We start from the raw sequence: 25485 nt of genomic DNA, 5'->3' as shown, positions 1-25485 counted from the left end.
AGAGCTCCGAGTGGCTTGAAAGCTCATCTCTCTAACCAACAGAAGTTGGTTTGATAACAGATATTACCTCACCCACCTTTTCTCTGTTAGAATTACAGCAGCTACAGCTATGAGACTGATGCTCAATCCTGGATATTTACAGCCCTATGTCCTATTTCTGAGAAGCCCTGGAGCAGGGATATTATCTTTGGATTCAGATGACTAGAAAGTTAACACAGAGCTTCCCTTCATTCTATTGTCGGCTTGAGGTTAACTCCAGTTTTGGCCCTAACCTTACTCCCCTCCACACACAAAAATCCCCAGCTCGAGTTAAGCTTTACAAGAGCCAGGCGAGGGCGTGAGGCAGAGGGACTAATACAGCAATGGGGATGCGGCTGCTGAATTTACAGTGTCTCAGCTGCTAATCCAAGGCCTGTGCTCCCGGGCAGCGTGGCTGTTCCCACCCCCAGCTAGGCTGGCCCAAGCCCAGTTATCCACTCCGCCGACCTCCCTGTCACAGCCAGGACAAGCCCAGGGTGACCCCCCTCCCAGCTCTCCGCAAACACCCACCCCACAGGCCTGGCCCCATCTATACCCCACCCACAACAGGCCCCGCCTCTCCACCCCAGGCCTGGACGCCCACGCAGGAGGCCGGGCGCGGCGGGTACCTGCGGGGTCTCCTCAGTGAAGAAGACCTTGTCCCCCAGCCGGAGGCAGACGGGCTCCTCGCCCAGCCCGGGCGACCCCTGCCTGCGCCGCCGCCGCCGCCGCTGGGGAGGGGGGCAGCCCGCGCCGCCGCCGCGGCAGCAGCCGAAGACGAAGGCGCAGCGCGCGCGGTGCAGGCGGCGCACGGTGCGTCGGATGAGCCCGGCCCAGCCGGCCCCCCAGCGCGCCCAGAGGTACAGGTAGCACAGCGTGATCAGCATGGCCGGCGGCGCCCCGCTCCGGCTCGTTCCCGATTGGCTGCCCTGCCCTGCCCCCTCCCACCCTCAGCACAGAGAGGCGTTCGCCGGTTGGCTAATCTAACTGCGGCTCTGATTGGCTGCCCCAAAGGAAGCGGCTGCTGATTGGTTGGTGCCTTCACGCCCGCTCCCTTCCTTGCGCGCGGAGCGGCAGCGAAACAGCTGGTTCGGGCGCCGCTTGTGCTGCCGCTGCCCCGCCCCGCGGCCAGCGGGAGCCCCCTGCCCCTGCCCCTGCGCCCAGTCTTTTCCGAGGCGCCAGCCAATTCCGCTCCCGAGGGAGCCGGCGGGGAGCGACAGCTGTTGTCCGCCCCACGCCCCTGTGAACCGATTTCACCCTCAAGGTGGATTAAGGCACATTTCAGCTGCCCTGTAAGCACAGGTGTGGTCGTCCCGTTTTTGTTTCATAGCTGAAAAATAAATCCTGCAAAAAACGCAAAGTGGAAGTACGGGTCTTGCACGCCCGAAGGGGGCCTTGAGGAAAGAAGTACAGTAACAGCCATTCATAGAGTATCAGGGTTGGAAGGGACCTTAGGAGGTCATTTAGTCCAACTCCTTGCTCAAAGCAGGACCAATCCCCAACTAAATCATCCCAGCCAGGGCTGTGTCATACCTGGCCTTAAAAATATCTAAGGAAGGAGATTCTACCACCTCCCTAGGCAGCGCATTCCAGTGTTTCACCACCCTCCTCATGAAAAAGTTTTTCCTAATATCAAACCTAAACTAAATTAATTTGGGGTCACTAGGAGAAGGAATTAAATTCAAGGGTTTCCTCAAACTTCATTGCACTGTGATCCCCTTCTGAAAACAAAAATTACTACAGGGCCCCAGGAGGGAGGACCAAAGCCTGAGTCCACTCAAGTCCCACTGCCCCAGGAGCGGGGAGTATAAAGCCCAGGCCCAGTGGACCCAAAGCTGAAGGCCAGGGGAAGAGCCTGTAACCTGAGCCCCACCATTCAGGGCTGAAGCCCTTGGGCTTCAGCTTTGGACCCATGCTGTGGGGCTCAGGCTTCAGCCCCTGACCCCAGCAAGTCTAACACCAATCCCGGTGACCCCTTTAAAAAAGGGTTATGAGCCACTTTGGGGTCCCAACCCCCAGTTTGAGAAATGCTGACCTAATATGACAGTTTATTTTCACTATTTTGTGTATTTCATTCTGACCAAAAGCAAACAAACCCATAAATAAATATAAACATTATTGGGAGACGAAGTTGGAAAAATATTCAAGCCTCCTTCCAATACAAAAGGCTACTATAGTGTTTTAAAAGCAAATTCTAAAAAAAGGTCTTTGTTTAGGATTTAGGCTTTACCAGAGGCATGAGATTTTGATTGCAGAATCTGGATTTTAAGACCCAACCTGATTCTACAAGCAGATCCATATAAATGGACCACTAAACTTCTGTGGAACCCCACTGGCTTCAATGGAGCTCTGAGAGGATGCAGGGGTTTGTCCACATGGAGTTTATTGCAGGACTGAAAGGATAGGCCTAGATCCTGTGAACACTTGTACACATACTCACTTTTGTACTTGTAAGAAGTCCTGTTCAATTCATTGGGACACGAAGTTTACAGGCATGAAGTTAGGCATGTATGCAACTATTTGTGAGATGCCTTAGTTTGCAAGTTCTCCAGCCCAGGTGAATGGTGACTATATCTTTACTGGATTTATGAGGCACCAACCACCTCTCTGGGCACTTTACTTAAGTTTATTTTTAATGTATCAAGGAAATTTGAACAGGTCAATAATAGTGATTTGTTTCAGTCCTGTCTTTATTCAGTGATTTCCTCCTCAGATCATAGGAAAAAGAGGAACAAAAGCAATATACAGTGAAAAGAAACCGATAAATCTGGCAGAATAAAGACAATGAGTGGCAACATGAGTAACTCCTGTCATGCTAAATGCCACATCACTGATGCTATTGATACTGAATTGAGGACACAAAGTATAGGACAAAATTAATATGAACCTACGTGCACAAGTGTAATGGGGTTCCATTCACTGCTAAGGCACTTCTTCCTATTTGTTCTGGGGATTAGCTTTTTCCAGGTCCAACATCCCCTTCTGCCACTTGCTGTGTGTTCTCCTGCCTCTCTGTGAGACCCTGGGTGCTCTCCCTTTGTGGTTTAGCCCTCCACCCAAGTCACTATTTGATTTCCTCCTTCCAGGATATTAATGTCTTTCCATAGAGATTGCCTCCACCATTCTTCTCATTCACTGCCCAGATGATGCCACTTGCACAGGAACCCAGGCCCACCTTCTACTTCAGGTTCTATCTCAGGGACCTTCTAATCAGCAGCCAAGGTCTGCACTATCTTAAACCTTACTACCCTTTCCCCAAGCTTTTTCCCCTACATCCTCTCCTCAAAGTTTCTTTCCTTCCCTCTCTTTCTAATATCCAGAAAGTGACTGCAGGCTCCCTGGCTGCAGCCTTTTTCTGTTGCCAGCTTCCTGGCTGTCAAGGTTCCTCCCCCACTCTGAACTCTAGGGTGCAGATGTGGGGACCTGCATGAAAACCTCCTAAGCTTACTTTTACCAGCTTAGGTTAAAACTTCCTCAAGGTACAAATTAATTTTATCCTTTGTCCTTAGAATATCCACTGCCACCACCAAACTAACTGGTTTACTGGGAAACGTAGCTTGGACACGTCTTTCCCCCCCAAAATCCTCCCAACCCTTACACCCCAGTTCCTGGGAAAGGTTTGGTAAAAATCCTCTCCAATTTGTATAGGTGACCACAGACCCAAACTCTTGGATCTGAGAACAATGAAAAAGCATTCAGTTTTCTTCCAAGAAGACTTTTAATAGAAATAGAAGTAAAGGAATCACCTCTAAAATCAGGATGGTAGATACCTTACAGGGTAATTAGATTCAAAACATAGAGAATCCCTCTAGGCAAAACCTTAAGTTACAAAAAAAAAACCACACAGACAGAAATAGTCATTCTATTCAGCACAATTCTTTTCTCAGCCATTTAAAGAAATAATAATCTAACGCATACCTAGCTAGATTACTTACTAAAAGTTCTAAGACTCCATTCCTGTTCTATCCCCGGCAAAAGCAGCATACAAACAGACACAGACCCTTAGTTTCTCTCCCTCCTCCCAGCTTTTGAAAGTATCTTGTCTCCTAATTGGTCATTTTCGTCAGATGCCAGCGAGGTTACCTTTAGCTTCTTAACCCTTTACAGGTGAGAGGATTTTTCCTCTGGCCAGGAGGGATTTTAAAGGGGTTTACCCTTCCCTTTATATTTATGACACTGGCTTTATACCAGCCTCACTGGTTCCTTCTCAGCTGGGCTCCATCATCAATCCAGGGTTACTTAAGCCACAGTTGAGGGGAAATGTGTGGCCTACCTGGTTAATTGGCCCCTTCTCAGCTTCATTAAGCCTTCCTAGGCTGGTATGGGGGTGAACTCCCCATCACAACAAGCCAAGTGATGTTTGATGCTAAAATAACACTACAAGCCTGTAGAGGAAAACTGTTTTAATGCACAGGTTGCTCATAAGCAGAATTGAAAAGGACAACATTTAGTCCTACTGCTTATCTGATACGATGTCAGGGATGACATAACTAGTGCTTGAATTCAAACAGAAAGTGGTGGTATGCTTCCCTTTCTACCTATTATAGCCTAGATTGGCTCAATGTTTCTCTGTCAGGTACTTATTGCCGTAGTATCTGAGCATCTTATATTTTGTTCTCACTAGATACTTAGTAGGGTATTATCCCTATTTGATAGAAGGGACATTTAGATACAGGGAGATTAAGTGACTTGCCCAAGGTCTTTGGCAGAGTTAGAAATTGAACCCAAATCTCTAAAGTCCCACCATCTTAGCCATCTTTCCCTCTCTTGATATGAGGCCCCTCCACTCCTAATTTTTTCTCCCAACGTTTACATTTTTCCTCCATTTCTCCTCAACTCTAGTTGTGATACATACAGCAAGTATATCAAATGGTTCACCATTAATGAATGGTTCACGACTACTAGTTTGCTCCTTCCATATCAAGTAAACATAAGGGGTATTTCAGAGCTGTTCTTTCTCAGTCCCTTCACCATTGTAACCATGGAGGTTGGAGAAAGTGCGATCATACGGATCACTGCAGCTACCTGGATAACACCATTACTATAAGAATGACATTTTATATCAACCATAAACACTAACACATCTCCAGAAAGTGGATTCTATTTTCCAAACATTCCTTCTTCCAGGCAACTGAGGGAGAGAGAAAGGAATGATTTGACTTCTGCTTTCAGTAAGGATGTGCTATCACTATTCTGATATACAATATTTTGTGTGGGTACAGGGGATTTAATGGCTCAGCACGCTAATAGATTAGAGTCTCACCTTTAGGTCTGTGCAGCACAGATGTAAATAAAACACTAGTCATGCATAATATACATGTAAGCAAGAGTTAGAATAGAAGAGGAGTTCTATTGTCTAAGTCAGTTTTAACTCAAGTCTTATTTGCTGTCACTGGTGTTATATAGCAACTTATATACTCAAGCACAATAGAATAATGTATTCTGTATTTTATAGCTAAAGTACTTACCAAGTATGAGATCTTACATGGTACTCAGATTGACTCTTACCTTGCTAAAAATGGATACAACAATGACACTTGGCCCTATCCCAGTATGCATCATTATTCCTTAAAGGAACAGCATCTCCATCATCATAGACTTTACATCTAGCTAAAGATCCAAGTCTTTTTTAGGCCAACCACTAGAGGGCAAAACAATCAAACTGATAAGCCTGATTTCACATAGGGTTTCAATACATATAAGTCAGTTTGCTACACTGAATGAAAGTGCAGGATGGCTGTTGTGGGAAGGTAGCATGGGTGAGGAAAGCTGCATGACCCCAAGTTTGCCTGTGCATATGCTACAAATATGCTCCTTTAGCTGCAGGTGAAGCAACAGGTGGGTTCCTAGAAAGCCCTCCTTATTCCTGTGGTAGATTCTAATATGCTAGTTACTTCAGGAGTAGCTCATGTGTACACAGATTACTCCCGGGGTAATTAAGCACCACTGTGCATGCGCAGAATTAATGTCCCCCACAGATTTATTTGCTTCCCCACAGAAAAATTACTTTCTGACAGGGAACCAAAGAGAAGCCACAAGAGCAGGCATGCGATCCTCCCCAGCAATATGTTTCGGGTGCCCAGGGCAGCTGGCAGAGGTAAATCACCATGGGCAGAGGGCGGGACTGGGGAAGACCCGGCTGGTGGCTCCTACCCAGCACCAGTCTCAGCTGCTAGTCCTGGCTTGGCTGGGGAGGACGGGAAGGGAGACTTCCTCTTCCACTGCACAACATCTGAGGCCATGTTAGACCCACCCCCAGATTTCTCCACCGGCTGTAGGAAGCTCTGCAAACTCTTCCCCACCCCCACGCTTCCTGCGCCCATCACTCCTCAGCTGCAGGGAAGGGGTTATTGTACAGGAAGCTGCTCCCCCATCCACCCAACCCCTGTGTATCCAGACCCCCTCATACCGAGACTCCCCAACAAGCCCCATTCCCCCTTCATCTGGACCACCCCAATGAGCTCCACTCCCCCTGCACCTGGACCATCCCGATGAGCCACCTACACCCGGATCCCCAGCCTACCAAGCCCCAACGAGCTGCACCTTGATCCCCACCCCACTGAGCCCCACTCCCCCAGCATCTGGACTCTCCACTGAGCCCCCCCACACACCCAGGATCCTCTGCCAAGCTCCATCCCCTCCCCCCCCCCCCCCCCCGGCTGACCTCCAACTATGTTCAGCTGGACCCCCCTGCAGATTCCCATTACTGTTGCATCCCCCACACACCTGGATCCCCCACTGAGCCACCCGAACCCAGTTTGCCCCACACAAAAACCTCTCAATACACACCTGGATCCCCCCCACACTAAGCCCCTTCACACTTGGATCCTGCCTTGCTGAGCCTGCCTGCGCACACCTGGTGCACCTGGCACAGAGGCACAGGTCCCTGGGGTGTTTCTGGGGCCTGCGCTATGTCAGGGTTGGGTGACACTGCTGAGTCTGTGTCCTGGGCGGGGGAGCTGCACAGTGATCTCCCACCTCTGTGCACCCAGTGGCCTGTACTCCCCAATGCCATGCTGGATCCTCCACATTTATATGACAAATAAAATTTGAAGAATTTTAAAATATTGTGCACAGAATTTTTTTTTTGGCACAGAATTTTTAATTTTTTGGTGCAGAATGCCCCGCAGGAGTAAGGGATATAGTTTTAGGCATCATCCAACTAGGCCAGGCTTCTCTGTTCTGCTGTAACAGCACTCAGCTCAGTCAAGCGCATATACCTTGGCCCTTCAGTACCACAAATGGACAGCTCGATCCTAACAGTCTAAAAGTGAGTGTTTAAATGAAGAGTAAGGAGCAAAAAAAAAAAAAAAAAAAAAGCACCTTTGACATAACTTTAGACTCCCACAACAAACTGTTGAAACTGTTTAAACTGTTGTATGCCGTGTTGTTGTAGCCGTGTTGGTCCCAAGATATTAAGGAGACATGGTGACTGAGGTAATATTAGGGTGAGCCGATAGCAAGTGTGAAAAATCGGGACACTTTTTTTGTGAGGGGGGGTTATAGTTGGCAAAGCCCCTAATATTGGGACCATCCCAACAGTATCAGGATGTCTGGTAACCCTAAGTAATATCTTTCATTGGACCAACTTCCATTGGTGAGAGAGAGAAGCTTTCGAGCTTACACAGAGCAGCTCGCTCACTTTGTGTCTCTTTTGAAACTGTTGGCAATTTCAGTAGAAAGGCCAAGACATGAAAACTGAACTATTCTCTCCCCACTAGGTCAAACTGGAGGAACACTTGGGCTTGCACTCCCACAGCCCATCCCGTCCTTGTTCTGTGACTAGAGGACTACACTAATTCTGAAACTGAGATTTTACTTTATGCAGAATGTGCTACGCAGGTCAAAACACTTACATAAGCACATCAAAAGAGAGTAAAACAAGCAAAGCATACATTCTCGGGGAGAGCCCTGAACTCTGGAATTCACTTCCTCCACACTAGTCCAACAGGGTGGTTTCTGCTGACCTTCAGAGCACATTGTCAAACCCCATCTGTTTATTTAATCTTTGCTTGATGGGACAGGTACTTTTGTTTAACCATGAGGTTAATCCTTCAGTGACATTGAATGTGATCAGCTATGTTTTGATAACTAACTTTTTTTTTTACCTGGGTGAGTCAACAATGGCATTTTTATTCATTATAAATAAAAATACATATTAAAAGCAGAACATGGAACCAAATCAAAACACAGATACAATAGAGATTCAAGCAAAACCAACCTGTTCCCTATCTGTGTATGTGTTTTGCTTCCATAGTATAGCATACCTGAAATGTCCAGGAAGTACAAATTGTTTGATTTTTCTTTGTTGGCGTCATTTCTAAGGGAGGGTGCACAAATCAAATGTCTCCTACTTGAACACGGTTTGCTCATTTGTGATATCCTATGTATCGTACAGAGTGAACAAACCCTCTTCCCGTTAAAAAAAAAAAAATAAGGAAAGGTGTGACAGGTTTCAGTCGGTCCTCCAAGCCCCTAGGGGGCGAAGGAGAGCTCTGGTCCCACTGGCAGGCCTTGGTCACACCTTTCGGGCGCTGGGGAATTAGCAGGAAAGGTGTGCTGGCCAGAATCCGCAGCGCGTCCCTCAGGCAGGGGAGCACCAGCACGAGTCCGCAGCGCGTCCCTCAGGCAGGGGAGCGCCGGTATGGGTTGGTAGCGCACAGTTTTGCTACCCAAGGCAGGAGGCGAAGGTCCCACCGCTTGGTCAGCGGGGGGCCATCCGCGCCCGCTGACCAAACACACCCACCCCACGGTGCAGTTCTGCCCCTGGGCTACTTCCTACCCGGTCTCTCAAGTGGGTCTCTCTGGTCCCTCCAGCTCATCCGTGTATTCAGCTGCTGGCAGCTCCAGCTCCCTCTCTGTGTCAGACTCACGCTGGCCTGGCCTACTGCCGGGCCCCTCCAGGTCCTCTGGGTATTCAGCGGCTGGCAGTCCTGGTCGACACAGGCCTTCCTCCCGGTCAGGTTCCTCCTGGGTCGGCAGCAGGATCGCGAGAAAGCAGCCTGCCACCTGCCTGGTGCTCTCCTCACTGGGCAAAGGGCCCCACCCTTTATACTTCCTGTCCCACCCCTCCCCTTCCGGGGATGGGTGTAAGCTTGGCCTGGCCCCACCCACTCAGGCTGAGAGGGTGGCTCTTTACCCTCTGGGTCAGAGGGAAGCCACCTGGCTCCCTACAAAAGGATATTAAAGTCAGACATTTAGCAAGCAGGCATGAGGATACCTGTGATAGAGTAGCAAAAGAGGTTTAAGAGAGAAAAAAGAAACAATAAACAAAAAAATACAAAATAAGAATGGGGGAAAAATATCAATACCAAAAGCAGCCTGGAAGCTTTGGTTTCTAGAAGTGCATACTTTCCTTTTAGGAAAGAAATGGGTAGAATCAGAGCTAAATTCTGCTCACTTATACAAGTGTGAAACCAGACTAGCTCTTGTGACTTCACAGCCTTATTATAGTGTAGTTTAGACTTTGTCAAGACAAAGCAGGGAAGTACTGATCAATTAAAGTTATGAACAATAAATTAGACTGGCTTCCCTTTTTATTTTATAGCAATTAAGAACTTGTCTACAACTTGGAAATTTATCATAATAGCTATTCTGTAATAATTAGTCCAAAATAGTTATTTCAGTACAAGCTCCCATGCGCACGCACTTATGTTCCTTGGTGTTGTGTATGTGTGTCTTATACACACATAGAGTGTCCACACTGGAGCTTGTACCAAAATGATTATTCTGAAATAGCTAATCCAGTAAATTTCCAAATGTAGACAAGCCTTAAGAGGGACTTGGAAGCCAGCGTGAGTAATCCACTGCCTCTCCCTTCTGCAGAGAACAATGAAGGCCATGTGATTATGGGACAATTAGGACACAGAGAACAGAAGAGTATTTAAAGTGAAGTTGTTACAAACTGATAAAGTTGAACAGGACTGATACTCTAAGTTCTGTGTGTGAGCTAGAAGCCAAAAGCTGTCCCTGAGATTTTTTTTTTTTGGTCTGCAATTTATGACTATAAAAACTTATTCTGTGCTGTCTTCTGTTTAATACATGATGGTCTTCAAAACTATATCTTTATTTAAAATTTTTACAATTCCTGTTAGACTAAGACAACACATTAGGGCTATATTTTGTTCTTGGTTACTCCTATTTATTTTTCAATCCTGCAAAGACTTATACATGTAAATAGTCATCCCACAATGGGACTACTCACTTGCATAAAGATGAACACATGCATAAGTAAAAACTACGAGGAGTCCTTGTGGCACCTTAGCTTATGCCCAAATAAATTTCAAAAGCTTATGGCCAAATAAATTTGTTATTCTCTAAGGTGCCACAAGGACTCCTTGTTGTTTTTGCTGATACAGACTAACACAGCTACCACTCAGACCTTTCGACATGCATAAGGGTTTGCAGGATCAGAGCCCTAATGAACAATTATAGCTACAGTACAACTACTATTAAGTAATGCCAGGTGCAAAAATTATTCTAATTCTTTTATGAGAAACTGAAGCCAAAGGATTACCCCAATCCACCCACCTCAGAGCAAGTATGTATTCTGAAGGCAGTAAGAATCTGCACCTTGAAACTGAGCAATAATGCACCCAAGAGATACATGGGTAGCAGCAGATGCTCCCAAATAAAATCCGGTGCTTTTTTGTCCTTGAGGTCATGATTTGAGGAAAGGCATTCTTTTCCCCAGTGAAATATTTTTTTTCACTAGAAAGGATGCTGAGTAGAGAGGATTTATGCAAAGATGTGGATAGTAACATATCAATTAAATTCAAAAGAATGTAGATACATTTACATATTTCTCCTCAAAGGCAATAAAGTCACCTACTGAAGCAAAGTCCCCAAACACCAATAAAACAGTGTTAGGGCCTGATCCTGACAATTACAGAGCACCTGTAAATCCCAATGAAGTCAAAATCAGACCCTTCTGTCAAAGCTACATTCAGACAATATCAGAAGTATGGGAAATGCCCCATCCCCACCCCAGTGCATGGAACAGCATATGAACAGATAAACATTAACTGTAACAATCAAAATGCTTTTGATGGGGATTGCACATCCTTACCTTCATTAGACTTCACCAAAATTTAACACTTGTATAAAACATAGTTACATTGTAATGATATTCCCTTCTTAAAAATGGGAAAACTGCTAATGGATTAATGCTGACTTTTTTAAAAAGCCAACTCTCCAGCATTTTTACAGCTAGTACCATTTTACAGAACTAAATTATTTTCCTCAGTCCACACATTCCACTCTTGGACCCATACCCCCCTCCCTCCGCCCCCCAAAAATTATTAGGAATTAAAGAAAATATTGGTATTAAGAAAGTGATGCATATACAAGACAATTCAGAGGGGTAGATTACCTCTGTTTAGGCAGATAGTATATCCTGTTATTCACATCACAAAGTAAAGGAATTGATCATTACTCTACAGGTCTTCAGCGCTGTTTATGTAACAATAGCCTAGTCCCTCAATGTTTGGGCCTTAGTGGTGCTTTCCTGGGTAGGCAGGAAACCCTAGGGGTTAACATCTTTACTGTTTATGTGTCAAGGCAAAAAATGGTAGCTGTATATCAACAAAACACAACATATTTCTAAAATAAAATTACAATTTCTAAAGAGATACAGTATTTCAGACTACAAATTCTGCTGATTTGGTTCGGCTTCTTTCAACGATTCCTGCACTTGCAGAACTCTACTTGCCTTTTATCTGTGAGAACAGAGTAAGTACTTTTAAAAAACTATGCAGCCAATTAGAGCTCAAGAGTCCCCTTAGTTATCCCTCCACAATCATCCTGTGCAGACTGACTTTCTTTTGAAGATTCATAAATTAGGGTTAGGAAACAGCACTAACAAAAGTTCTGAATTAGCAAAGCTAACTACTAAAATCCATACTAAAAATGCAGTAAGATTATGGCGGCATAAGTAAGCACTCAAAAGTCAGGAAATGCAAAGTTAAGGCTGCAAAATGCAAAGGCAATCTTAACTAAGCATGTCAATAGTCCACTGAAGCCAATGAAACTACCCATGCAATTAAAGTTCAACACATAGTTAAGTGCTTTGCTGAACCAGTGCTATAAGGCAATGTTACCTCACATTTTTCTACAACCTTAAATACAGATGTCTAGCACGGAGTAATAGATTTGTTAAAAATTCATACTTCCACTGTAATCAAAGCAGTCCTGTATATCTTTGGGAGATTTGTTTTATGGTAACATTTCTTCATGCTAAGGACTGTATTTTAATAATTTGGGCCTTGATCCTGCAGTAAAATCCAAATTGGGGGACTCTTGCTGCCAGCTAAAGCAGGGGTGGGCAAACTACGGCCCGCCAGCTGTTTTAATCTGGCTTTCGAGCTCCTGCTGGGGAATGGGTATGGGGGCTGCTCCATGTGGCTCCCGGAAGCAGCAGCATGGCCTCTCCTCTGGCTCCTACACGTAGGGGCAGCCAGGGGCTTCTGCTCTGCACACTGCCCCCACCCCAAGCACTGAACCTGCAGTTCCCATTGGCTGGAAACCGCAGCCAATGGGAGCTGCAGGGGCGGTGCCGGCGGACGGGGCAGCGCGCAGAGCTGCCTGGGCGCACCTCTACATAAGAGCCGGAGAAGGGACATGCCGCTGCTTCTAGGAGCCACTTGAAGTAAGCGCCGCCCGGATCCTGCACCCCTGAGCCTCTCCCTGTGCTCCAAACCCCTGCCTCAGCCCTGTTCCCCCTCCCGCTCTCCAAACCCCTCAATCCCAGCCCAGAGCACCCTGCTACACCCCAAACTCCTCATCCCCAGCCCCACTCCAGAGCCCGCACCCCCAACCAGAGCCCTCACCCCCTCCCTCACCCCAACCCCAATTTTGTGAGCATTCATCGCCCGCCATTCAATTTCTATTCCCAGATGTGATCCTCGGACAAAAAGTTTTTCACCCCTGAGCTAAAGTCTCACTGACGTCATAGGGCACATGAACCCAAGCATCTACCCATATGGATCTGATTGCATGATCAAGGACTTAGTCATCAGCTATCCTTTTCAACTGGCAGCACAACTTCTCTTAGTAGGCATTTGACAACAAAGCTAATTTAGACCCTGATTCAATTAAAATAAATGAAATTATTCATGTGCTTAAAGTCAGGCAATACTTAAGTACCTTGTGAATAGGGGCCCTGAGTGCTTTTTTAGGTTGCCTAGATATGCCAGCAGATTTTTGCTTTTATTTCATGTTGTATACTTAATACATTGTTATTTAAATACCATTCACTGTATTTTTCATACAAGTTGTTAGTGATCCTTTATTGGCATACAAAGTGTAGTGCACAGAACAAGATGCTATGCATCTATTTAAAGCGGTAGAAAATATTATATATGCACACACACACCATTATTTGAGAAATGCTATGTATTCATGCAATTAAACACTAGAGCAGGGGTGGGCAAACTTTTTGTCCCGAGGGCCACATCAGGGTTGCGAAACGGTATGGAGGGCCGGGTAGGGAAGGCTGTGCCTCCCCAAACAGCCTGGCCCCCGCCCCCTATCCACCCTCTCCCACTTCCCACCACCTGATTGCCCCCCTCAGAACTCCTGACCCATCCAAACCCCCCTGTTCCCTGTCACCTGACTGGCCCCCCAGGACTCCCACCCTTTATCCAACCCCCCCTGCTCCCTTTTCCCTGACTGCCCTGACCCCTATCCACACCCCTGCCCACTGACAGGCCCCCCCCCAGGACTCCCATGCCTACCCAACCCCCCCTTTCCCCATCCCCTGACTGCCCCCCCAGAACCTCCACCCCAATCCAACCGCGCCCTGTCCGCTGCCCCTTATCCAACCATCCGCCCCACCCCCTTACCATGCTGCTTAGAGTGGCAGGACAGCCTTATTGGAAAGCTTGGGAGGTGGCCGGGCACAAGCTGTGCTGCCCGTGCAGCAGCGTGGCTGCAGGGGAGGGGGGACAGCATGGGAGGGGCTGGGGTGAGCCTCCCCGTCCGGGAGCTCAGGGGCCAGGCAGGACAGTTCCGCTGGCTGGATGTGGCCCGCGGGCCGAAGTTTGCCCACTTCTGCACTAGAGTAACACACATGCATGAGGACGCAGATGTACGTTGTGCAAGTTTAACTGGGCATCCTCAGCAATTTCTAGAGCAGTGCTGGAATAACTTAGGTCTCTGATCCTAAGCTTTGTGACTTACCATAGACAGCCTATGGATGTGTGGTTATCGTAAGAAAAGTGAATGTAAAAATGGCACCTGCTCAACAGATCCAATTCCTGTATATTTTCAAAGTGATCTGCTTACTTCGTTAAAAAAAAATTAAAACTATTGTTTACACACTGACAGGTTTCAGAGGAACAGCCGTGTTAGTCTGTATTCGCAAAAAGAAAAGGAGTACTTGTGGCACCTTAGAGACTAACCAATTTATTTGAGCATGAGCTTTCGTGAGCTACAGCTCACTTCATCAGATGTTTACCGTGGAAACTGCAGCAGACTTTATATACACACAGAAATCATGAAACAATACCTCCTCCCACCCCACTGTCCTGCTGGTAATAGCTTATCTAAAGTGATCAACAGGTGGGCCATTTCCAGCACAAATCCAGGTTTTCTCACCCTCCACCCCCCCACACAAATTCACTCTCCTGCTGGTGCTAGCCCATCCAAAGTGACAACTCTTTACATAATCAAGTCGGGCTATTTCCTGCATAGATCAAGGTTTTCTCACATCCCCCCCACCCCCATACACACACAAACTCACTCTCCTGCTGGTAATAGCTCATCTAAACTGACCATTCTCCAGGTTTAAATCCAAGTTAAACCCCCAGATGTTCTGGTTTAACTTGGATTTAAACCTGGAGAATGGTCAGTTTAGATGAGCTATTACCAGCAGGAGAGTGAGTTTGTGTGTGTATGGGGGTGGGGGGGATGTGAGAAAACCTTGATCTATGCAGGAAATAGCCCGACTTGATTATGTAAAGAGTTGTCACTTTGGATGGGCTAGCACCAGCAGGAGAGTGAATTTGTGTGGGGGGGTGGAGGGTGAGAAAACCTGGATTTGTGCTGGAAATGGCCCACCTGTTGATCACTTTAGATAAGCTATTACCAGCAGGACAGTGGGGTGGGAGGAGGTATTGTTTCATGATTTCTGTGTGTATATAAAGTCTGCTGCAGTTTCCACGGTAAACATCTGATGAAGTGAGCTGTAGCTCACGAAAGCTCATGCTCAAATAAATTGGTTAGTCTCTAAGGTGCCACAAGTACTCCTTTTCTGTTTACACACTGTTAGCTCTGCAGTGCTAACAAAAATATATAAGAATGAACTAAATTCTATTCTGGTTCACACCTCAAGAGATTTTTAATTTTTTTGCTAAGCACCGGCTACAGAACATTTATTACTTATGATGGTGCAAAAGCTAGAAGGGAGCCAGATTCACTGTCAGATCCAAATTAAGCTGCAGGGATGGCAGCTAGGCAAATAAGTATTTTAACCTGTAAAGTGAGCAAATGTGATGATTTTCCATAGCACTGAAAATCAGGCAATGTTACCAACTGCAATAAATCTATTCTTGTACAATATAATAGTCTGTGTGTAATTAGTGGTCCAAATTAAGGCAATGGGCAGGAAAGCTTAGAAAAGGTTTATTCCTATCTCACCCTGGTAGTTTAAAATATGTACTATATGCAGTGAAACAGCAGGACCTCAAAGCAGCGGCAGTGATTACCAAGCATGCTTTGTTGGAGGATGTATTCTCTCTTAGCATCAGCTTTCTCCTCCTAGCAACCAAACAGATCAAGCTTAAAAGTAACATCCTCTGTTTTTAAGGCAGTCATTAGGTTTGCATTTTAAGTTATCATCTTCCTTCACCCTCGTATTTTTTCCTTTTTTTGAAATCTGGAACTGACAGACTGTTTTGTAATTTTAAAACAAAGGTCTTTTTTAAAGTCACCTGTGAACTGGATTGGTATTTTTTCCATTTGTTTTGTTAGATATTTGAGGTTGTAGATTTTCCTACTTAATTTTTATTTACACACAAATACATATATTCACAGTGTACTTCACATAAAACAAAAATAGGTAAAACAAAGGCAGAAAGATAAAGAGTTTAGGTTATTTCCACTATAATATGCTGATTAAAGTAAACTAAAGTACTGTATTTATTACACTCTCCATAGAACACCATGACAACAGGAAAACTTTGACATAGTTGGAGGAGATAGAGGGGAACTCATTAAGGTCATATCCCTCCATTTACCTGAAGGCTTGCTTGTTTTAGGTAAGTACTCTTGAGTAGCTGCAATAAAGGAGGAGCTGAAATGCCTGGAGAAGCAGCTAGCCAGGCACAGGAACACAAAACAGCAGACAGGCAAGCAAGCACTATGGAGGCTGAAGCTGCTAAATTCTTGCTCCAGGCTACAGTGACTCAGATCTGTCATTCTTCCAGAGATATCCAGCCGCATTCTCTCCATCCAAGAGAGCAGGCAGAAAGGTAAGACAGAAAAGGAGAAATGCTTCCTCAACAACCCAGTTTTAAAAATCTCTAGCAGGAATACTATGTAGCTACAATGGGCAAAGACAGGACTTGCATAAAGGTAGGCATTCAGTCCCTGGAGAAGCAATTCAGTGTTCTCTCTAATTATGGAGAAAATTTTTCATTAAAATAACACCCCCTGCTAAACTACACTGTGGGATCCATACCACTTCCAAAGTCATTTAAATAGCCAGCCTATCTAGTTGTTTAGACTTTAAGTGCAGGTTGCACATAATCAATGTGACCTTCTGTAATAGCTGATTGGAAACAGACTGCACCATAAAGAACTACCAGCTTAAAAAAAAAACAAAAAACAAAACTTTTTCTGTTTTATCTCCTATTTTTACATGTTAAAAACATATTACAGAGCTGGTGAGAATTTTTATTTTTGCAATTATTTTAATTGAAGAAGGTTTCCAAATGATAAATTTTTCATTCAGCTCTAGTTACAAATAAGGTTACTTTAACTGAAAGATAAGAACTGTTTTTTCAGTTTATTTACTTTGAGCATTTGACAGCAGTTAGAGTATAATCAGTTTCACTCTTTCCTCTTTGTGTGGGTATTTAGTTACAGAGGAGAGAAAAGACATTTAAAAATAGGTAAATGTGGTTGTAAAACTAAAAAATTATTAGAGGGGAGAAAGAGGCTGGTGTAGTACAAGAAACTGCTTACGTTTTTATTAAATTGATTAGATTTCAAGTTAGCAGCATCACTTTAATGTAATAAATTGCCGACTTAATAAAAATAGATCAGCTACCCTATGATCAAAACATAAGCAAAAAAAAAAAAAAATCAAGTTGATCATGCAAAGCCAGGTGCAATCCACTTTAATTAGGAATACCTATTTGGGATATCAGAGAGATAAGGTAGGCAAGGTAATTTCTATTGGACCAACATCTGTTGGTGGAAGGGACAAGCTTCCAAGCTTCAGAGCTCTTCCTCATGTCACTGAGGAATTGGGATAGTATAATTAAATAAACTACCTAATTTATTTCATGAATAATAAGATTAATAGGAAGTTAAGTATATTCTATAAATTAAACATTCTAAAATTGATTTAAATGTAATCCCTTGGTGAGCCCCTTGGATTGTGAAATCAATTAATATTGTACCAATAGCTAATATGTGGGACTAACCGTTTATCCAATTCAGACTTTCCTTTGTTATTAATTTTAGTGCATGTAAACTGACAGCACATAGAGAAGCCCGCGGGCAGAATAAGACCTACCATTGAAATTACATTTACCCATATCAATGTGTTGAGACAAGAATAAACTTATTTCAAAGGCACAGATAGCATGTAATGAAGGTAACTATAATTGCACTGAAATGTGCCAATTATCATAAAGAATTACCTATGAGAGTGTGTTGTTCTTCATTAAACTTTCAGCAACCCTACCTTATGGAGACCCTGGATTCTCACAGCAAGAGATGCTGAACTGGGACATCAAGGAATGGTAAGGTTAAGTTCTGGAAAAAAAATCAAAGAAAGCCAAGTGTGTTTAAAAAAAAAAAAAAGTCAAAACGAGAAGAACATAGGAGGCCAATTTTCTTCTTATAAAAGTTAGGGCTGTTAACAGAATAACAATTGAAATGTATTAACTATTTTTGGATGTTTTTCTACATTTTCAAATATTGATTTCTATTACAACACAGAATACAAAGTGTACAGTGCTCACTTAATATTATTTTTATTACAAATATTTGCACTGTAAAAATGATAAAAGAAATAGTATTTTTAAATTCATCTCATACCATAATGCAATCTCTTTATGGTGAAAGTGCAATTTACAAATGTAGAGGGTTTTTTTGTTCCATAACTGCACTCAAAAACAAAACAATGTAAAACTTTAGTGCCTACAAGTCCACTCAGTCCTACTTCTTATTCAGCCAATCGCTAAGACAAATAAGTTTGTTTACATTTACAGGAGATAATGCTGCGGGCTTCTGATTTACAGTGTCACCTGAAAGTGAGAACAAGCATTCGCATGGCACTTTTATAGTTGGCATTGCAAGGTATTTACAGGCCAGATATGCTAAGCATTCATGTGCCCCTTCATGCTTCAGCCACCATTCCAGAGGACATGCTGGACATGTTGATGGTGCTTGTTAAAAAAATAATGCGTTAATTAAATTTTGACTGAACTCCTTGAGGGAGAATAGTAAGTCTTGTGCTCTGTTTTACTCGCATTCTGCCATGTATTTCATACTATAGCAGTCTCGGATGATGATGCAGCACATGTTGTTCGTTTTAAGAACACTTTCACTGTAGATCTGAGGAAACACAAAGAATGTACCAATGTAAGATTTCTAAAGATAGCTACAGCACTCGACCCAAGGTTTAAGAATCTGAAATGCCATCCAAAATCTGAGAGGGATGAGGTATGGAGCATGCTCTCAGAAGTCTTAAAAGAGCAACACTCAGATATGGAAACTACAGAACCTGAACCATCAAAAAAGAAAATCAACCTTCTGCTGGTGGCATCTGACTCAGATGATGAAAGTGAACATATGTAGGTCTGCACTGCTTTGGATCATTATCGAGCAGAGCCAGTCATCAGCATGGATGCATGTACCCTGGAATGGTGGTTGAAACATGAAGGGACATATGAATCTTTAGCGCGTCTGGCACATAAATATCTTGCAATGCCGGCTACAACAGTGCCATGCGAACGTCTGTTTTCACTTTCAGGTGACATTGTAAATAAGAAGCGGGCAGCATTGTCTCCTGCACATGTAAATACACTTGTGATTGGCTGAATAAGAAGTAGGACTGAGTGGACTTCTAGGCACTAAAGTTTTACTTTGTTTTAATTTTTGAATGCAAGGGTTTTTTTGTACATAATTCTACAGTTGTAAATTCAACTTCCATGATAAAGGAGATTGCATTACAGTACTTGTATTAGGTGAATTGAAAAATACAATTTCTTTTGTTTTTTACAGCACAAATATTTGTAATAAAATAAATATAAAGTGAGCACTGTACATTTTGTATTCTGTGCTGTAACTGAAATCAAAATATTTGAAAATGTAGAAAACATCCAAAATATTTCAATAAACGGTATTCTATTATTGTTTAACAGTGCAATTAATCACAATTAAGCCCTAATAAAAATAGAACAATAGTTTCAAGATACGTTCTTTATAACTCTCTGCTATTGTCTATAAAAACAGGACCTGGGATATGATAGCAGGTGTGAAAGGAAGCATAACAGTTAATGTTGAACAACAATTTCCATTCTAGCACCATTAAAATAACCTCTCAGGCGGAAGGTTTAATTCTTAGTCTCTGCCTAACTGTGAATGGGAGTGAGAAAGTTTGAGCCAAAAAAGTGATTTTTTTTTTGGACAGTGCTACAGCTAAAACAGATAGAGAAAAAAGGTTGAAATGTGGTATAAAAATAGTCTTTATTCAAAGGTACTTCTTCATATTCTGGTGATAGTTTTTTTTTAATTTTGTTTAGTTCAAAGTACATAGCTATTGACTTCAATGGTAGTACTCACATGCATAAGTGTTTGCAGGATCCTAGCTTAGGCTACAGCTATCCACAATGTACATCTTATGGGGGTCACGGCTTATACCGATTCCCCTACATTCTAAGGTGTGCAGCTGTGGAACACCTCTTCTTCCCTTTTTGTGAGCCTTTTAAGGTTGGTGGCCATTGCTGACCCAACCTTTGGATGGCTCCTGGATGAGATTTTAAGGGGGCAACTCCAGCAGGTTTACAGAAGAATGTACCTATACAGCAGAGTTCTAAGCTTTGCTGGCAGGTACCCATCAGATGAGTGGGTCTCCCACCCAAAACTCCTTAGCACATCTGCATCTATGGATACTCAGAACCAGCAGCGAAAACTTGAGGAATGAAATAGCAAGAAGTTCCAAAGAGACTGGGCAACTTGGAGGAGTTAAGGTTTCCGGGATCAGGTAGCTGTAATACTCTTTACATTGAAAAAAATCACATCTGTATAGAACATTTTATGCAACCTATACTTGAGGTTTTCAGCTGTACCTGGCTCCCACCAATTTATTCACTGAATGTAGTAGGTCATCCATCTTAATTTCTAGGAGCCTGCCACTGTTAAAAAAATTATGCACAGTTCAAACAGCTGGTTTTAATATTAATGTTTCCCTTGTTGTCCAGAACCTCCCAACTCCCTCCCTTTTATGCTGCAGGGCCCACCCAAGATCCCTCATTAAACCAGGAGTCTCCACATTTGGGGACCTAATGAGGAATGAAGGAGAGGAACCCCACTTTGGCACTCCTTACCAGGTGCACAATAGCTGAGGAAGATTCTTGACTACTTTATAAGTGTGGGGGGGTAGTGAGGGGGAAGGCCCATTCTAATAGACTTAAGCAAGATTCCTCAGCTACAGAATTCCTATACAGTAACTCCTCACATAAAGTCATCCTGGTTAATGTTGTTTCGTTGCTGATCAATTAGGGAACATGCTTATTTAAAGTTGTGCAATGCTCCCTTATAACGTTGTTTGGCAGCCGCCTGCTTTGTCCACTGCTTGCAGGAAAAGCAGCCCGTTGCAGCTAGCTGGTGGGGGCTTGGAACCAGGATGGACCGGCAGCCCCCCATCAACTCCCTTATCAGCTCCCCGCTCCCCTAAGTTCCCTGTGTGGCAGCCGCCCAGCAAGCTATCAATTGCCAGCAGTTCAGCTGTCCCTCCCCCCACTGCCATGTGCTGCTCCTGCCCTCTGCCTTGGAGCTGCTCCTGGGGACCTTTCTGCACTCCTGGGGGTGCAGGCTCTGGGGTGGGGCTGGAGATGAGGGGTTTGGGGTGCAAGAGGGTGCTCTGGACTGGGGTAGGAAGTTGGGGTATAGGGAGAGGCTTAGGGGTGCAGGGTCTGGGCGGCTGTTACCTCAAGTGGCTCCTGGAAGCAGCGGCATGTCCCTTCTCCAGCTCTTATGTAGAGGCTTGGCCAGGCAGCTCTGCATGCTGCCCCATCCACAGGCACCGCCCCTGCAGCTCCCATTGGCTGCGGTTCCCGGCCAATGGGAACTGCAGTTCCAGCACTTGGGGCGGAGGCAGTGTGCAGAGCAGAAGCCCCTGGCTGCCCCTATGTGTAGGAGCCAGAGGGGGGGCCATGCTGCTGCTTCTGGGAGCCACGTGGAGCAGCCCCCATACCCATTCCCCAGCGGGAGCTCGAAAGCCAGATTAAAACAGCTGGCGGGCCGGATCCAGCCCACGGGCCATAGTTTGCACACCCCTGCACTAGAGGAACCCAGGCCTGCCCACTACTCTGGGTTCCAACCCAGGCACCTTATACACAGCAGCTACACACTACTCACCACCTTTATCTCCAGCCCTATCTCTCAGCATCCCCAGGTTCTTCTCCCTCTGCAATCTCAGTGTAAATTCAGCCAGAAATAACCTTTAGCTACTTGTCAGTCTCCTTTGGCCAGAGAGGAAGCCACTTCTTCCCTCCTCTGGTCTCAGCCTGGAACTGATATGCTAAGCTCCTGCCGCTCCTTTTATCTGAGCCTGCTGGGCTCTTATTGGCTGTCTCTAGCCCTTGGAGGACCAGGTCTCTCTAATTTTCAAGCTGGCCAGTCCAGTAAGGCCTCTCTAGGCAGTGGTGGAGGACCATTTTTGAGGTTCTTTTCCTTGTACCTTGCTTTTTCCTGGGGTGGGATGTAGAAGAGCAGCAGGGCTTCCCCAGTACAACCCATCACAGCTTTACAGTACCAAGTTAGTCATTGCAGTATCAGAACCTGTCCAGGTAAGTTCAGCAATAGCACTCTCCATATGGACTATCCTCTGTGGACAGGGATACTGACTAGATGATCCAAAAAATCTTTTTCATCTCTAACTTCTGTGGTACCCTCCTCATTTTGAAAAGTATCATGGGATCTTTGATTTCACTCAGCAGCTCCCTCTCCAGGACCAGGGTAAAAGGGACTTCAGTTTAACATCTCATTCACAGTACCTCTAATAGTGTAGCATCTCCTAGGATTCCACTGCAGTATCCGCATTGGGAAGGAGCACAAACTATGGTGTGGCTTGAGTCCTCCATTTTAGAGGCTATTGCTGCCAGCTGAACCCAGCCAACTCAAAAGAAGTATCTCGGTGTGTTTGTTCAGCACCTAGCACAATGGACTGGGGCCACTAGGTGCTATATTACCAAAGTAATAATAATAGTAATAATTTTTAAAAAATGTTCCCTTTAAAACAAAAGCCTGAAATATTTAATTATTCATTTAGATGGGAAGTTTTAAGTACAGTAGTTTGAAAATTTAACGCAGTGGAATTATACTCCATGGATGTCTGATGATATAATACCTGAGATTTAATTAATATATATTACTGCATTTTCTTGCCATTACAAGAAAATTGTAAAATCTTAGATAATTTTTACAGCTGTTTCTAAATCACATGTGTCTTTACAGTCTGACCTGGACGGTGATCAGAGAAATTTTAGCTCAAAAGGAGCTTTGGGGTTTCAGCATCCAGTGAGGTGAGATGAATCCTCTAAGTTGATCCAGGAAAAGTGAAATTTGTATTTTTGTTCTTCAGTCATAAATTCCCCCCATGGCAAAGTGTCAAACTGTGTAATTCACCTGAGAAGACACACAAGGTAAGCAGGATCTGAAGCAACATGCTAAATCATGACATTAGAAAGCCACTGAAAGAGTCAATATCATCCTGACAGACCAGACTTACCCCACTGTGAGTCAAGGTTTCATAATTAACATCTCCTCAGAAAAGGAAATTGAAAGTCAAGGTATTTAATAGTATATACCTTCTCCTCCTCTACCCAGAGAGACACATCTACTACTAGAACCAACCTACACAAAAACAACAGACCACAGCCTTAAACCAGCCTTCCAGCACCCTTCCTCAAACTCCACACCACCATTAACAAACAAACACATCCTCTCCCTGACTATCAAGTCTGCAGAGTTCTAGAAAAATCACATTTGCTCATGTTCTCAGGAGCAGCTCTTTGTCAAACAGAGACCTCTGGCTAACCCAATATTTGACATTCCCCCCACCTCCCAAAAAAGTAACTGGGAGTATTATTCACTATCAACACCAATAGTACCACCCAGGGAAGAGATGGGACTACTTCAGTGAGTCCTTTAGATAGAAGGATGGTTTAAAACATGGAGAGATGAAGAGGAGAGAGAAGCCATCAAGGATGCAAAGGAGCCTCCCTTCCACAAAGAAGTGAAGAAATGTAGCCTTCAGACACAAGCCTTGAGTCAGTTAGTCTGGAAGGATTCTTATAGTTTTACATGGTTTTTATAAGTGATTTTGTTTTGTTTTACTAGACTTTATTTGCCCAAATCTAAATCCCAGAAGTTCCTACACAACATTGGAAAGAAGGTTCTGGCCAGTTTTCCAGTACAAGCCACAATTCATTTCTACAATGATGACTCTGATTCTGAAGATGACGAGGAAGAAAGGAATTCAGCTTTGTAAATCCATGTAAATCAAGAGACAAAAAAATGGCCTCTAATGTATTTACTAGCAAAAATCATATAAACCAAAAAACAGATCTAAAGCTCATGTGAGAATCATCTTCTTGCTGTCACATGAAAAATAGTGGGGTGATGCAAATAGCAACAAACATGGAAGGTTTGTTTTCTTTTTGGGAGGCTCACAGGAACAAAAGTCCTTATAGCAGTTTCTAGAATTTTAAGTTGCAGAGCTTTGTGTGGTCCCCAAATTCACTCTGGCTGGAGTAACATCTGTATTAAAACCGTTAATGTCACTGTTACCATTACACTGTGCTCAGCACAAATGCTGTTTTATGTTGTGTTGGAAGATGAAAATATATGCCTGATTTTAGGAAAAATATACACCCCCTCCCCAACACCTCTCTACATTTGATTTTTTTGGTGAGATGTATAAAATGAGAAACTCATATCCATTGTCCCACTATATCATCTGGGATTCTGCCTGTAAGCTGCTACAAATTCTGCTCCCTAAGTAATCAGAAAAGAGCTCTGCCATTAATCAGGAAAAGGTGCCAAAGCATGAATAATAAAATATGATTTAACAGTGAATTAAAGTGTGTATTAGAGAATTTTAAACAACAACAACAAAGGCTGAGGTATAGCTATAGAAGGACCTTAGATACATGAAAAATGTGCAGAAGAGAACATTAAAGAAGGGTCCAAACTGCAAAATTCAAATCCTATTCTAAACTTTTCTAAAATTTAGTGGGTTTGAAGCTGGGATTTTAGCATAGTTTATTACAAATCAACTATAAAGTTCGGATTTAGAGCGGAACATCCTCTAATTTCTTTTGTGTTCAGAAGCAGGGTGACTAAATTACTGCTTAGTCTTGCTAATTGCTTTCATAAGCCATTTTAACAACATTATGCCAAGTTCATCTTTTTAGCCAAAGCTTTTAAAAATCTGCTTCCTATCACAGACTTTGACATGTAGGCAGGGTTTTGAAAGGATTATTTATTCCACCCCTCCCCCGCAAACTTCCAAATTCAAAATATCTCTTCCTAGTTATTCTCTAGTTTCTCACTTGTAGTGTTGGAATATTGCTGTTTGTCTTATAAATATTTTGTACAGTTTCTAGATGTATGAAAATAATTAACTACCATCTTATTTTGAGTACAGCCCTGATTCTGCAAACTTTATGTATGTGAATATTTCAGTTGAAATCAGTGGGACTATTCTTGTCCCTAAAGTTATGTGCTTGAATAACTGCTTGCAGAATTAGCGTATAAGACATTCCATTGCATTAAATTAGATAGATTGGAACAATATCAATTTTTTAAAAAATGTTTTCTCCTTTGTAAATACTTGTATAGAGATTAGAAAATAAAATTTCTCACTTTTCATTTGAGAAACGTTAATGTTCTTCTTTTCTCTAAGTTTCTAATGGAATTGAAATGAGCATTGTTATTTATTTCCTTCTTTGCGCTGCAGTCACATGGTTACAGTGTATCTCTGGGAACAGGACAAGTCCAATCCTGTAG

General features: G+C 43.7%; 2 protein-coding genes across 2 annotated transcripts in view; one reads left to right on the top strand and one right to left on the bottom strand.

The window, feature by feature from the left end:
* HLCS (holocarboxylase synthetase) overlaps positions 1–924 on the bottom strand; it is a 212719-nt gene extending 211795 nt beyond the window's left edge. The window contains exon 1 of the mRNA XM_073361038.2: positions 648–924. Within this exon, the coding sequence (XP_073217139.2) occupies positions 648–905 (258 nt within the window). The 5' untranslated portion in view covers positions 906–924. The remainder of the gene's footprint in view (positions 1–647) is intronic.
* RIPPLY3 (ripply transcriptional repressor 3) lies at positions 626–25262 on the top strand. Its single transcript, XM_073361077.2, has 5 exons — positions 626–878; positions 16174–16487; positions 17921–17987; positions 22930–22997; positions 23815–25262. Exons 2-5 carry the CDS (start codon positions 16315–16317, stop codon positions 23963–23965), a joined length of 459 nt encoding a protein of 152 aa, XP_073217178.1. The 5' UTR covers positions 626–878; positions 16174–16314; the 3' UTR covers positions 23966–25262.
* Positions 25263–25485: the final 223 nt, after the last annotated feature.

This window comes from Lepidochelys kempii, chromosome 1, assembly GCF_965140285.1.
Source record: "Lepidochelys kempii isolate rLepKem1 chromosome 1, rLepKem1.hap1, whole genome shotgun sequence".
NCBI classification, from domain to species: Eukaryota; Metazoa; Chordata; order Testudines; family Cheloniidae; genus Lepidochelys; species Lepidochelys kempii.
Note: the sequence above shows the minus strand (reverse complement) of the source record. Positions and strands in the feature narration are given on the sequence as shown.